This window comes from Tigriopus californicus, chromosome 12, assembly GCF_007210705.1.
Source record: "Tigriopus californicus strain San Diego chromosome 12, Tcal_SD_v2.1, whole genome shotgun sequence".
In the NCBI taxonomy this organism is placed as follows: domain Eukaryota; kingdom Metazoa; phylum Arthropoda; class Copepoda; order Harpacticoida; family Harpacticidae; genus Tigriopus; species Tigriopus californicus.
In genome coordinates, this window is record NC_081451.1 from 10,067,070 (window position 1) to 10,082,971 (window position 15,902).

At 38.6% G+C, this 15,902-nt stretch overlaps 1 protein-coding gene across 1 annotated transcript; it reads left to right on the plus strand.

Moving 5' to 3' along the window:
• Positions 1–2,368: 2,368 nt before the first annotated feature.
• LOC131892026 (uncharacterized) lies at positions 2,369–15,630 on the plus strand. Its single transcript, XM_059241749.1, has 11 exons — positions 2,369–2,547; positions 2,637–2,658; positions 2,770–2,897; positions 5,983–6,104; positions 6,255–6,462; positions 7,410–7,492; positions 8,823–8,989; positions 10,737–10,780; positions 11,110–11,144; positions 12,229–12,406; positions 15,380–15,630. Exons 1-11 carry the CDS (start codon positions 2,430–2,432, stop codon positions 15,514–15,516), a joined length of 1,242 nt encoding a protein of 413 aa, XP_059097732.1. The 5' UTR covers positions 2,369–2,429; the 3' UTR covers positions 15,517–15,630.
• The last annotated feature ends 272 nt before the right edge of the window (positions 15,631–15,902 follow it).

Consider the following 15,902-nt stretch of genomic DNA (forward strand, 5'->3'; position numbering starts at 1 on the left):
TTGCCTTGGATCTCAATGTCAGGAAGTCTATTCAACAAAAGGCAATGATCTACCCTGTCAAAGGCCTTGGCAAAATCAAGATAGACGACATCAACTGACTCGTGCCTTTCCAGTCCCTCAATGACTTGCTCTAAATGCTCAATAAGTTGAGTAACCGTGCTAAAATGTGCTCGGAACCAGTGCTGGCTAGGAGGAAGAACTTCATTGACCTCAAGAAATGACCTGCTCTAAATGCTCGAACAATGTTCACCTTTGATCTTGAACTTAGCCAGACCAACCTTTTTGGCCGATCTTGCTTTAGAGCACGCCGGCTTTTGAGATGTGGTTGACCCTATCTCAAGAACATGATGATCTGACAGATTATTTGGTGTCACATGGACATAATGGATGAGATCAGGGGCATTTGAAAAGACCAAGCCGAGAACACCATTCTCTCTAGTGGCTACATCAACATGCTGGTAGAAATTGTGCGAGATCGCAAACTCCTCCAGCTTTTTGAACAATTGAGATGTCGATTTCGAAATGGGAATATACCCATCGGGACTAGCCTCCCACTCTACAACGCTAACCGGAAAATGAAAGTCCCCTACAAAGAAAACTTTCGAGCAAACTGCCTGATCCAACTCATTTTTCAGTGAATTGAAGAGCTGACATAAAAGAGCTCACTGAACAAGAAGGGGCCCTATACATTGTTACAATAGACAGATTAAGCCCTCGGATATGACAAACTAAGACCGCTACTTCTCCATTTGACATTTATACACGACTAATGTGCAAATCATTCCTAACATATAGGCATACACCCCATGGGAATATGGGAATATCAGGGCGTATCGTATCACAACGATCTCAGTTGAAACCAACTCTGGTTAGTTCTTCATCTAAGACCCCTGGCCGAAGCCAGGTTTCTGTTATAGAGATGAATGAAATCCCTCTCTCAACGGCTAGTTCTTCGAAGATCTTCACTTTTGTGCTGTCTTATTTAGAAATCAGACAATGTACGTTCAAATATAGCCCCTTTACGGGCCTCTCTTTTGACTGTCCAAGTTCACAAGATCTTGGACCATCCTCTCCAATCGTAAAAATTCCCGCTTATCAACAAAGCTACGTATATTATACTGGAGGCAATGCATGAGCTAATGGGGATGGTTGGGTTTGGGAAATGGGTTTGGTAGCTACATTTGAATAGAAGCGTATTTTGGGAATAGGGGTGGGACAAGGAATATGAGGGAGGAGAGTGTTTATAGGAATAGGGGTGGATTGAGTATTTGAAGGAAGAGAAGGGAATTGGTAAAGAGGGTGGGGGATAGGAGCAGCGGAAGGGAGGGAGCTAAATGGGTTAAGGAAGGGGGGTGGGGCGAGATTAGGTTTAGGAATAGGGTCAGCTCTAAAACTGCAAAACTGAGCTATCCTAGTTCTCGCCTTTCTTTGCGGCTCTTCTAAGTGGACGGAAGTACACCTTACATTAAAGCACGTCTTAAGTCTCATGGACTGACGGCACATGTACGGGTGAAAAAAAGGACAATCTACCTTCGAACATCCCTTCTTCACATTGTACTTCTCAGGGCCGAACTCGAGAAGTTTTTGACACCATTTAGGGTGGTCAAACTTACTGCCTTTTCTTTCTTCAGGAACTTTTTCCAAAGAAAGTTGTGCGGACACAACATGAAGGCAATGCAGACTTGCTTGTCTAGATTAGATCACTCAACATGCATTAGTATAAATTTTGTCGGAAATTGTGCCGCCAATTTTGTCCTTGTAAACAAGCCCCTGATCAAGAAAGTAGTTCTTTTTTTAAAGTTTTTTTGCGGTAGCTTCCAAAATTTATGGAATATTCCAACTTGAAAAGGTCCATTTTAAAAGTATGACAACTTTCTACATTTTTGAGTTCATTCCTTCATTAAATCTGACTTGTGGACAAAGGGCCCAAAATTGATCGCTCCTCGCTGTGCACCATTCTTTTAAGTTTGATAGTATTCTTCAATTCATTCATTTTGCAATGCAAATATTTGAGGTATAATCGGCATTGAATATTTGAACGTGAAAACTTTTGAAACTTGACATTCAAGCAAATGTGGAGAGCAAGTGCCGTAGTTGTGCCCAACCCTGGACTGATTACTGATAGGAAAGGCAATCCATTTTATGGGTTCCTAAGACGTCTCCGTAGTTTATTGTTATGTTCATTTGATCTTAAAATGGGTCATCTAGTTCTGAACACAACTGTTCATACCAACTTAGCCTCAAACCATGCCCAGCAAATGTGAACCGGTCTGTTCATGTTTGTGCTTGTTTGCGCTAAGTTTTAACTACCGGTATAAAGGGGTGGTAATGGCCATAGTTTCCTCTCAGTCCTTCTCTCTCTATCAACGCAAGCGGATTGTGCTTTTATTCGTGCTCAGAAAAACTTGGACTTTTCATTTATTTCTAGAATGGGACTCCAATTCTTCTCCATCTTGGCCACTCTCATCATTTTCCTGAACACATTGGGGAACATCCATGCTAAATCGGAGGCAACCGAGACGCTAAATCAACGCCATGGCAAACAATGTAAATATCGTGCTGATTGCATCCCTCGTCCAATTTCTCTAGGGACAACCTTCAATGGACTCCTTAAACAAGAAGTATATTTCTTTTAGTGTCAATCTTTCAAGTGATCCGGTGAGTATTATCAAATTACTTGCTCATTCCACAATCAGTGCTAGGTTTCAGGTTCTGGCCCCCACAAATTGGGTGAGTTGAAGTTGATGATTTAACTCACATGGCTTTTAGGTTCAACAATGGCCCTTGCAATGGGACCCAAAGCATGCCTGGAACTTGTTATACCAGCCAGGAATGTTCAACGCGCAGAGGAGTCAGTATCGGATCATGTGCCAACGGATTTGGGGTTTGTTGTAGCTGTGAGTTTGATTTTCCATCCATTTATAATCCAATATTCACCAAAACTTGAGCTGGCAACACTGTGCAAGAGTAATTGATCGGACCCCAATATATATTGTATCGGTTTTGGTTGACTATATAGACCACTCGTGCATCTTAACCTTGTGTTGGACACCTGGGGACTCTAATGATAGATACTTGACTATTATTAAATATAGGATATTATACACTATTTTTGAATTAGGCTTTAAGTTAGGCTTATATCTCATTTATTCTCCCAATCAGTCAATCAAAATAGTCGGTCATGTCATGCCAGATATGGTTTCGCTTTACGTAATGGTATGATTCCCAGTTTCAAATCTTTGTCAATTGAAATTATTTAAACGCTAGTAAAAAGGTATATGTAAGATGTTTTTGGGTAAATATGGAAGTTTGTTCGATGGATTATGAAGACAATGAATTAAGCATGATTAAGTCAAGGCAATGAATTAAGCATTATTAAGTCAAGACTAAATGTTCCGCAAGGCTTAAAATTATCGCCATTCCATTTCTTCGCTCATCTAAAAAACATGTGGTAGACTTTATTTGACATAACCATACCTCAACTGCCAAAATATGTTCAAGATGTTTTGTTCCTTTTTATGCCACTCTCAAACGAGTAAACAAATCTTGTGTTTGTAGAGGGTATTTTGAGCTACTGGACGACCATTATTCCTTTAGGTATTGGGACAATAATGTCATGACAATGGCCAATACACCTAGCATTCTTAACCAAACTTCGTTGAATCAAAGTGCCTCAAATAGGGTCCAGATTCTTCGTAAGGAGCGCCACTGGCCAGGGCTAGGTTTAACTGAAATGTGAAGACCCAATTCATGTCACATGCCCTATGGGCACTAATGTCATATGGAAAGTATGACTGTAAAATAAGTAATTGAAAATTGCAGTACAGTGATGTCAAATTATACTTAGAACTGATGATTTGATTTTTAGGTTTGGCCTTAAATTCTAATCATTGAACCCTGAAAGTAGGAAAGCAAGCCAAACTTGTCAGGGGTGACAGCAAAATCATCAATAGAAGTGTAGCTGTGTATCATTGCGTTCTCCCTTATGTCTGTTTTCCTTTCAAACATATTTCTTATATGACATTGGTGCTCGTTAGTCAGTCGAAATAGGTTCAGATATCAAATTTCTGCACTGCTCAGCCCTTCTCAGCAACTCTCCCCTTAAAAGGAATCTGGACCCTATGTGAAACACTTTGATCCATTGGATGAAGACTTAACTGTTTGTCAAATTTGCGACTAAACGGGTGGAAGATACAATCTTAAGATTCCGCATGAGTCGGAAAATAGGAAATCTTTTGAGATATATTTATGGGATTTTATGATATTTTTCCTACTTACGCAAGGGTTTTTAACAAACTAGAATCTTATGTTAGTGTGAAAAAAAGAAGAAATACTATTCCAAGCTCTTGTACTTGAGTTCAAACAAAATGAGGAGAAATGAACCGTTGGTTTTTAACGCAGCTATTCAATAGATTTTCACATAGTTCTATTTTGAAAGGGAGTTATGGAACCCCTTACAAACTAGCAATTAACTTGTCATCTGAATTTAGTGTTTGATGGCTGATTGTAAGACTATTGTTTGTTTGATCAGTGTCAGGTCAAGATTTCAAATCAAATTCTTTTGGTCAATCGAGATCAAAGCATCAAATATCTTGAATAACGTGGTCGATTTCTCAAGACAAACTAATTACATGCATATGTCTTTGGATGTATTTTCTGCATTTGAGCGATTGAGTGGAATATTTTGCAGCATTTAGCCAACGCGTAAGAAATAAAGTATGAAAATTTAGCCTTTGACTCAACACCGCTGAGTATATGTGCATGGATATAGTATTCAACATATCCCTATACACTTTTACAGATTAGAAGACAGAAATTGCAAATTTGCAAATATATGCGGCAACAACCCAAACGGTGTCAAAAAGTACGACATCTACCAAAGGAAACACCGATATTCATTGATGTATCACTAAAACTAACCAACAACAAAAATAATACTTTAGCCAAGGATGCCGCATGCAAAAATCAATCATTTGAACCGAAGAAGAATTCAAAAGGGATGTCTTTTTCTGATTTTGTCGATACGTTTTTCCGGCAAGAAACATTAATAAGACTAATTTCACCATACGATTCGATTTAAATTGAACCTTTTTTTTGAACAAAATTCGCTTCGCAGGTGACCTAAGCAAATTTGCACTGATATCAAGAATTTGAGTCGTGATATGTTTTTTAATATTTGGAGACCTGAGGCTGTAGGAAGCGTTTTCGCGTTACTTTATGTGCACCATCGGCCCTGAAATACCTTAGTACGAGAGCCATTCAGAAGTAAAAAGTAATTTTTTTTAGGTCATATTTGGTTTTTATGATCTCAAATGAAATCCATTGTGCGTTTTGTTTTGGAAGGTTAAATCAGCTATGGCTTTCAAATTGTCGATATGGTAAAAAGGCACCTTTACCTTTTATTTAAAACATGTCAAAATAAAGTAAATATAAATTAGGTCACGAGCATCTACATTTCAGATTGTGAAAAGGCTTCTCGTCAAATCGCTCTACTTTTCCACTTTTCAAAATAGAGTAACTAAAGAACAACCTTTTGTTTCCAAGTTATGTTGGCAAAAGTTAATTTAGCTGACTGAGAGCAGGCCAAAAATTCGATTTTTATGGAGCGATTACAGCATAACCTTGAGCACCTCTCATGAGTACCCTGGCATGATTTGGGCCCCTAATTTGGCCAAGTTCATGTATTCGATAAGTTACTGTGCTCCTATAAAGTGCAAATTTTGAATGAAAAGGATTGTACAGGAGATACGAAATTTTTCCAACATCATGTCAAAATAAAGTTAATGTAAATCAGGTCACGAGCTTTCCAGAAATACAGATAAAAAAAGGCTTCTCAGACTACAAGTCTAGGAAAAAAAAAACCTAATTTGGATGCAAATCAAAGATGGTTGTTTTTCAATGATGCCTCAAACGTTGGCTTCTTACTCTTCGTGATTCATCTCAAAAGCATCAATCAAGTAGTGCTTTCATATTTCTTTTTAGTCACAATCTCGTGTGGCGGGACAACATCAGAAAACACAACCATATTTAATGACGAAAATATCCCAAGCGGAATGGGTACATGCACTGCAACGATTTGTCCAGCCGGTAACGACATTTGCCAGGTAAGGAGTTGATCATGGCGATTTTGATGCCTTTAAAAAAGATCCTAGATAGGATTGTAAATAGATGCACAGATTAGAGAGGTAAAAACACAAACAAAAGCAAAAAATCAATTTCTTCAATGAAGCTTATGACAAAACATTTCATTTCAGTTGAGGCTCGACTTTGATCAATTTCAAATAGCCGGGCCGTCCACTGTCTCCTTGTCTGTTACCAAGCTAGTGAATGGCAACCCAAGTGCAGCTGCAAATGCCATTCCAAATGCAATTCTTGGCCAATGCATCACCGATCAATTTCAGGTGACCAGTGGATCAGGTGTGACTCCGCCAGTTATTTGTGGAATCAACACCAACCAGCATGGTTTGTTTTAGTTGTTGTACATAATCTTGTGGAGGATGGGTTTACGCAAGCCGCTATTTAAAATAAGCTACTCATTTGGAAACATTGTCACTTTTCGGGCTACAGCTTACCAATGTGAATCTAACGGGAAATTTGATTTTACACTAACGCAAAAATGCTTTATTTTGCAGGCTTTAGCAGCCAAGTATTGATAAGCTACAGCGGGAGCCTGTGTAAAGTTGTTTGAATCCATTTTGTTTTTTAGGGCGGTATAGTGGTATTAGATACGACTTGTAAAATCGAAACACGGATGTCTGGACCACGAAAAAAGGTTCTAACATAAGAACAACTTTTTAAGGCCCTTCTAGCCGAAAAAAAATACTTGGAACCAGAATTCTAATTCTATTTTTTTTTTTTTAGCTTTTTTGACTTTTTCGACACTTTTTTGGCCTGTTTTCACGTTTTCAAACATTTTTATTTTTTCAAATTTTTTACAACTATGTCAAAGTCAGGTCTTATGTCAAAGTCAGGTCTTTTTTCAGATTGGGTAATTTGGCAAGAAAGACAATCTGCAGTCGAATTTCATGGTTTAACCAATCAAAACTAAAACCATTCAAATGAAAGTGCCCTAAGCAGTAGCACTAGGAACCAGAAAATTATCAATCGTTACCCGTACCATCTGTTTCAATTGAAGTGCCCTAAATCTATCCATTGTAAAAACAATCTTAATTACTTGTAAATTAGGTGAAGAAACTCAATGGATAACCCTGTTTGATACAGTTGTGTGCAAGCATTTCGTTTCAGAAAAAAGCAGTCGAAGGAGGCTAAAACATATTTTTCCATTAAAATACTCTTTTGCGTATTTTTTAGTTTTTCTCAACTTGTTTTCGTATTTTTTCAACTATTTCGAAGTAATAAAAACCCACGAATGCAAACTTTGGATTGAAGTGTAAAATTTTCAATTTCAGTGTTTGTTGACGCAGATGCAGATTGCAACATGCTGATGTTTCAACTTGGGCAAGGTGCTGTCTCGCGATCTTTTCAAATCCGGGTAAGTAGTTTTCAGTCAATATCATTAGACTTCGGCACTGTTTTATGTGTTGTTAGACCCAAAACTATGTCCTACGTACCATGCTCTCTTCGTGTTTACCACAGTAGCAGTTGAGAGTTAAATCATTTAAAATTAATTTTACAAATAATTAATTAAAAATATGACTTTCCAGATTTCCAGGTTTGCCTCGTGTTTCAAAGCCCTGTATTTTTTGTACCGGGTGCGATGATATCGCTTGTACACTTTTTTAAACTACATATAAAGGTGTATTCCATGACTTATTTAAAGAGTTTTTGGCAATCCTGCATTCAGGAGATGTCTTTCAGCTGTTTATTGCTGAATTTGAGGGGAAAAAATCGGCATTTGACCATTCCACATCAAAATGGAGAAGCTGCGGCAGAAAATCATTGCGTGACTTGAAGCTGGTGATACTCTCACAACCATCTCCAGAAACTTTGTTATCAGCCGATCAACTATTTTCCTGGCCAAAAAGTTACAACGGGCAACTGGTGGGTATATTCAGCGTCAAATGGCGTGAAAAAAAGAAAATTGTCAGGTCTCCAAGACTGATCACAAGCACAAGAGGAAAATCGCCCGCAATCCAACCTGCAGCATTCGAAAACTGGCCAAGCAGGCCATGTGTCGGATTTCACCATGAGAACCATAATCTGGAGGAACCTGGGGATTGAGATCAAGGGTTAAAGAGAAGTGCTAACCACTCAAGCGCAAACTGAGGTCTAGGGGGTTCTGGCCTAAGGTCATGTGGCTACCTAATAGCCCAAACCTGAACCCCTTAAACTACCATGTATGGTCGCGGGTAGAGAGCCTTGCCTGAGCCAAAGGCCATGCAAATGTTACTGTTCTGAAGACAAGCGTTGAGGGGAAGTGGGGGAAATTATCTGAAGCCGACCTAACCAAAGCGGCCAAGTCATTTAGGTCCAGGTTGGAAAGATGCGTTGCAGTAAGAGCAAGTCTGTAAAAAATAAAGGGAGCAATGGTCCAGATATTGCCCTCCTCCAACTTGCGAGAAAAGTGTAGGAGCGATATCATCGCACCCGGTAGATGGCACTTTGAGCTTTTTAGCCCAAAATGCCAGTTGGAAGTGCCAAGCCAGAAACAATTCCGTAACATTTAGTGAATCATCTGAGATTGCATTTTAGAACATACATATGGCTCTATCACTTTGGTTAGTATTAGCGATGGCAAAATTCCCCTTTGCAGGAATTGCTGCCATTTTCTGCCAAGCGGTCGAAAAAGGCTTTTCACGATTTTTATCTCCTCCTTAACCATTTTCTCTTTGATCTCAAAAAACAATTGTATCCCCCTTTAGGTCACACAATATGCATGCACGTCCCCCAACCTAGCTCCAAGTGGATGCACTCAATATTTTACGAGTGACACAGGAACCGGCATGGTCCAGTCTTTCAATTTTGGGAACGGACATCTAGCCGATCAGGACCAAGTAATGTGCGTCAGACGGAATCAAAATTCGTGCCGGTAAGTCTCATCTCAAGCCTATTATTTCAAATAAATGATGACAAGATTAGCCTTGTAAATAAAATATGAGGAAAATAAGGACATATTCATTTGACTGATACAGGGTGTTCGTTATAAGTAGAAAAACGAGAAAGCAAATCATAGCGATTTTCATCAAAAACAAAATCCGGAAGGCATAGTTTTGAAGAAAGTTGATATGTTTGGGACTCCATCTGTTGTTAGTGGCCATGACTTCAGTATCCGTTATTGACGAAGCAATATTGTGATGCTAGTTCTAAATAAGTTTTGGAGCGGACAAGAATTAGTATGGGATGAGTAGCATCAAGACCTTTAAATATTATTTTTTTTCCAATTCGCAGAATGTGTCCTGAACAAATTTTACCTTTAATTCTGTGTTGCGCCAGATCAGTCATTGGACTATTGATAGATTCCAAGTCTTGCATGATGGCATTCGTTACATACTTTAAAATCAGCTTTTGAGTGCAGGATGATTTTGAAGGTTTAGGTGATTCCATTATCTTATTACCGCCAGCGGCATAGAACCAGTTTGAGCGGTCACTTGTTCTTCGCGTTTTTGGCACTAACATGGCCTGAATCATGAATTTCATAGTTTTGAATCAAAGCATAGATACCTAGGCACACATTCCACTAAAAAATATCCATTTGCCGCTAGCGGAAAAAAGATATTGGAATCACCTACACCTTCAAAATCATCCCTAAATGAAGTCTTGGGTTAAGTCCATCCACTCACTTAAAGAAAGAATTGACCCTTTGAGCTGCGATTTATCCTTGTTTGGATGTGGCCCGCCTGTTGTCATCAGCAAAAAAGGGCTTATCTTTCCAAGTATGAAAAACCTTTTTTGGGACCCATGTGTAGTTGTTAATTAATTATTAATAGTTATTAGGACATATCAAGTGAATGAAATTCAAGGAAAAATGTGGTGCGGCACCCTGATTTTGGGATTTATAACTCAATATCCACTTTAGTTCCATAATTTTAATCTAGTATCCCAAGGTTTTGCTCTGTAAGTTTTCTTTAACCAAATTGTACAGACGCATTCAAGTTGGCGTTATCAAATTCAAAAGCTATCGCCTTCTACCATTAAAAAGGCCGGTTTTTTAAATTTGGCTACTTTAAAATTACAAATTTTGGCACCATTTCAAACGAACTTGGCATTAAATTCCATTCAGGGCGATCAGGGAATGGTTAGGCTAACTTATGCTTTCACTTGTTTAAGCATTAGACCTTTGTCATTGATACAGTTCACAAATTAATGGGTCTTTTCTGGGACTCATGTACTGATTCAGACATGAGGGTCCTCATTGCTTAGGAGGAACTAGCCTGGAGAGTGGAAAAGGGAGAGTAGATACCCTGAATTTTTCTTTGGCTTCCTTCCTCTTGGAACGCCCTGACCTACTTGCCTCTTTGGATTTAACCCACCACTCTCTGTAACTCAGAGTTTGACTCTTAGATGGCGGGACAATAGCACCATCAGCAAAGCGACACCACGGCCAGATTATCGTGATTTCTTTCACCTTGAAGTCATACATTGCGAATTTTATTTTTCATCCCTGGAAAAAAAGTTTTTGAAGCCTTAAAATGCCAAATATGTGCTTTTCTCGTCAAAGTATTTTTGATTTTGAGAAATAACTATTAGTTTTTTTTAACCATATATCAGGGTTGAGGCCAAAGATGTATGTATAATTATGTTTTATATGTTATACATTTTCCCGTCCATTATTGCAGGATTTGTTGGACAACGGTGTTGGACACTGATTTTGACGTATCAGGTGAGCAGAACATTCTAGTAAGCTTCTGTTTCCATTTTTGTGTTTTTAACTGATGCTTAGCAATGAGTTCCCGACAATTCATGTCATGTTTGATGAAATGCTTGATCTGATAGAACTCGAATTTGAACATAAGACTGTTCAGGTATTGATTGAAAAAATCTATCACGATCACGTTTAAAACTTAAAAAAAAGGTTCCTTTACATCGTAAAATTGCCGGAGAGCTACAAGCACAATGAAAAAAGTTTGCCATTGAAAAAGTCTTGTCCACCATCAAGGTCTTGATTGCTTCATCTTCAAACCACGAGTAATGGTCTTGCTTTACTTTCAGGCACGGCTTCTTCTGGAATGGGAGCGTCTACCACGGTAAAATAATTTTAATAACAATCAGAGATGAAAATCTAAATTTCGCTCAAAATTTGCTTCAAGCCGAAGAATGTTCAGCTCTTCTGAAAAAGCGTTCCTCTAGATTCTTCCAAAAAACAGCTTTCTGACAACACGTAATCATTTTGTTGACGGCTTGCAAATGTAAAAGTTTTTTGTTTGTATGAAAAACCTTTTTTGGGACCCATGTGTAGTTATTAATTAATTATTAATAGTTATTAGGACATATCAAGTGAATGAAATTCAAGGAAAAATGTGGTGCGGCACCCTGATTTTGGGCATGTTGGGAGGGAGAACTAAAACAAACATTAAAGTCAACTCGCACCATCCGCTCATTGAATTTTCAATAATCGAATGATTTTGAGCGAGGTGCGTTACACAACCCAACAAAATGGACATTTTTGGTATAATTTGGTGACCGCACTATCAAATTGGCTCAATACCTCAGTGCCATTTACCTAGAGAAACAAGTAAAATGAAAGAAATGTCAAAATGCAATACATGCACAGTGCGGTTTGGCTGGGCATGTTGTCTTTGATTTTACTCCATGGAATAACGTCAGTTGTTCATGAACGAGTTCACTTGACAAGCCCTATAAAGGAAGGAGAGAGCTTAAAGGTTTTCTCTTGTGAAAAGTAGTAATGGTCTGAGCTGAGTCATCTTCAGGCTGTAACGTTGCAGGGAGGATTTGCAGATCGGAAAGAACATAGATTTTGCCCTTTGAGAAAAAGGCGAATATTTTTGACTGGAAGTGAGGCAAAAGTGAAATATCGTATTCTGTTGTTTTTCGGTTTGTTTTCTCACTGGCTTTTCTAACCGCTACAGGTAGTATAATCCCCAGTTCTATTAAAGGTCTCCTATTAAAACTTGAAATTGAAGCCATTTTCAAATTCAAAGCAACAAGTCATTTGTTCATCTCAAATCCTCCTTGTATTATTTTGTTATTTTTGGACTCCCCTCTATAGGTCTAAGATTCGCACGGAGCCTGAGCATGCCTTGATTGCCGCAGCCAAACGCATTTTGAAAATATACATTTTTCTAAACATAGTTCCTCGACTTTTTACAGGCCAGATTCTGCTGTGGCTCCAACACAGTTGGTACTGCTGTAGGGAATGCCGGAGGATATGATTGTCTAAGCTTGCCGTTTGCTGAAAGCAAAATGGGAAACATGAATGTCCAATCCCGATTTTGTGGGCGAAACGCGGGCCTCAGCAGCAGTGCCATGAGCAGTTTGACAGTGTGCAGTAAGTATGTTTTTTGGGTCGACTTAAAAATCGCTTTTGCTAATAGAATATATCTCGATATTGGAACGTGGCAAGGAAAGCGACGTCAAATTTTGAGAAATCACCCATACTTTGAGGCTTGATAGATCTTTGTCAGAGGATTAAATTAGAGTTTGAATTCATTTAGTCACTAAAGGAATGGCTCATGTGACATTGCAATTTAACAAACTTTCACAGTTTTGCTCATTAGCATGCTCAAAAAAATACTTTTAGCAGAAAAAGGCGTTGTTGGGCTTAACATCCTACTTTAGAATTTTCAATTTTTACAAAAGTCTTTTAGAAACATTAGAAAAGCATTTCGTCTAATACTAGTCGTTGCATCGTGGTTCTTTAGTGCGTCCACTGTTTTGAAAAGTACCCCATTGTCCTCCCAGAATTTGTGCTGACATCATCAAACAGCTGCTACTGAAACGACTCAATGGGTAACAGAATGCCAAGCCCTTTTCTCCCAAAATGAAAGTCACGTGCGGTACCGCATTGGTAGAACAACCGCATTCCAATATGCGAATCCTGGTTTGAACCCTGGTTTCCAAGATCAAGGCCGAAAGTCGATTGCGATTATTATCGAACGAGGCAACTCTTCGTCGATCTTTTATGAGGATCAACTTCAGATATTTTACTTCAATACCATTTTAAAATTGCATTTCATTTGGTTGTAATTTCGAGGCTCAATAAGCCGGATTTTCGAATAAGCTGAGGAACAATCAGTAAGACGCTACCTATTGAGACCTTTTCAGATTACAATAAATAGTCCACACAATGATGTTTAAACTCGGAACATCTTAACGTTATTCACGCAACTTTCCACACAAATTGCTTGCTCTTCCTCTTTTTTGATGCACGTTAACGTTTTATGAGGCAAATTGTTAACAAACTGCGAATAGTTTAATCCGTCTTGATATCGCGATCGGGAATGGACCGTGTTTTTTGAAAAACGCTCCTTAGGTTTCATTCTTTCGCATATGTGAGTTCTTACTGAACTTTAAAATTCATGTTACTACAATGACGCTGAATTGAAAGGGTTGTGAAATGTAGAATTGGTCAACAATTACTATTTTTATTACCGTGTATTCGAGTTTGCTCTTTTTAAGACCAAGGAAATTCATTTCTTCAAAACCGTTACGCCCAATTTAGGCAAACGACATTTTTAGACATTTTCAAGAAAATATTGCTCCGTGAGCAATTTTGCGCAAGAAAAAAAGGCGAATGTTACCTACCGGAGTGAAGAATGCAAAAATATGTAAAAAGACAACGGAAATGATGACATCAAGTTTACCACATGTTTCGCTGATGTCTGATATTTTGTAGACTTCATGACAAAAGCATGTCAGTTCAATTGGACTCTTTTTATCTGATTATGTAACAAAAATTAAAATTAAAAGAAATTCACCCAATTCAACCTTGTTTTACGGAAAAACAGAAATTACCCCCGGCAAGGATATTCTTTTAGTTCGAGCTCGCCGGAGCAGTTTGCAAACTATTTTTGCATTCGATCACAATCGCAGACGACTATGTCCTCAACAACTTGTGCCAGGTTCTCTACCCTTTCAATCGTTTGTTCGCTTTGCATATTAAACTCATCGCTGACAATTGTGAAACCTATTTGAACAAAAACGCAAACGACCTATGAAGTAATGAAATGTTGAGGTGTCTTGATTCCTCTATCTAGCGATTGTTAAAAAACGGGCCCTGTTCATACCAATCAAACGTCTCACTAAAAGCTGCATAAATTGCCACTCTTCTTTTCTGTTGTGTTTTCATTTCTTTGATGAGTTTTTATTTATATCTTTGCTCGAGTTCAGATGTTTTTATTTTGGAAGATTTCCCGCGCACGCTAGTCCCATATCTTTAGGTTCACTAGGCGCTTCCCCTGAGAGTAGAGGTACTCAGTTTTCCTACAAACCTATTTTCAATGGCAAGTCCTTTATGGCTTTTAGGTTCTTCTCATCAAATAAATCCTTGAACTCTTTTTACAACTTGCACCCCGTTTCTTTCGATTGGTCCACTTTATATTTTGTGGAATTTCTTGATCGGCCCAAAACTCTGGCAAGAACTTCAGTGATTTTATCCATTATGCGCAAACTGGATTGACCTAAAGTAAGATCAACACTAATGTTCTTTTTCCACTCTTCATTTTATGACAAAGGAGTTACGACAACTTGGAATAGTAAAATGTAAGGGTTCAAGTCGACTTGGAATCCAGGACAACGTCACATTAGCCTTTTACTTGGTTACTATGAACCCCTAAATTGTAAATAAACTTTTCAACGTTTACGCACAGGCTGAAAACCTACTGGTGGCTAAAACATGACCGTTTCTACTCTTTAGCTTTGCCCTTGTTTCCATTGAGTTGTGAACGTCAGGAAGGTGAAGCTGAATTGGCCGGTGGTCGCTCTTTATTCTGTAGTGCTGGGATGAGTCCGGACTCGCGTAAGAGTACACTCGTCCTTTACTCGATTTTGGAGAAATGAGCCGGACTCGAATCTTTTAGAAAGGACTCGAGTTCGGACTAGTCCAGACAAAATACTTCATTTTTTCCTAAAAATTCGCACGAGTAGTCTTTTTCTAGAACTGTTTGTAGTTAAAGACCCGAATCCTCTGCCGGACTCGGATCCGGACTCGGCGAGTCCGAAAAAAAGTCAAATCAGAGAAATTGTATGAGTCCGCCTTTTGCCGGACTTTCCCCAGCACTAGGACCTTGACTTCAGAGATCGTTGCAATTTCATTGATAACGACGTATTAACGATTGATTTTTCACTTATAGCTGAAGTAGATCATGTAGCAGCCACTCGGTCCACTTGACTTGGGGTAATTTCGCTAATGACTAGCTGCGTAGGTGACTCAATAATCAGCAATGCATTTCATTTCCATACATAGTTGATGGAGGGGATCCAAGAACATTTTAATAATTATTTTCTTTGGTTTGTCTTCAAGGTCGCGCCAGTCCGTTTCGTGTGGCCTTTCGATCCAATGCGTTCGAGGTGTCCGATATGACGCTTCCAAACACTGAGGCTAAGAATGTGGACAAGGGAGTCAGATTGGTCTACTTTCAAGACAGTGTCATGTGTTGAAGACATTCTAAGATTGTTAATGAGTCGTGCATTTCGTGAAATGTTATTATGTCAGCTTATAATTTGAAAAAAACAATGTAAAATAAATGTGAATTAACTGCAATGAATTTTCCAAGAGTTTTACTAAATGAAGACCCGTAAATTTATTCATATTCTCCCTACACATGGTTCATCAATTACAAATCTTTTTTTTTTTGGTGCAGACTTCCTTACCGCTACCGGGATTGGAATCCCAGCAGTTCAAGACGAGAAGATTTTTTATTTTACATGACTTTTATTTATATATATTATTTGATCGACCAACGAATTGGAGTTGGGTGATCTGGCCAATCCTTGAATATAAAGTTGATCAGGAATTTTAGTCAAAAGCTTGTCCAAGTCTGACT

Bases quoted from the DNA above. Each gene is read 5' to 3' on its own strand.
- LOC131892026 (XM_059241749.1), top strand. From the start codon at position 2,430: ATGGGACTCCAATTCTTCTCCATCTTGGCCACTCTCATCATTTTCCTG. The intron at 2,659-2,769 runs GTGAGTATTATC...CATGGCTTTTAG, and splicing joins TCAATCTTTCAAGTGATCCG to GTTCAACAATGGCCCTTGCA. The intron at 2,898-5,982 runs GTGAGTTTGATT...ATTTCTTTTTAG, and splicing joins ATTTGGGGTTTGTTGTAGCT to TCACAATCTCGTGTGGCGGG.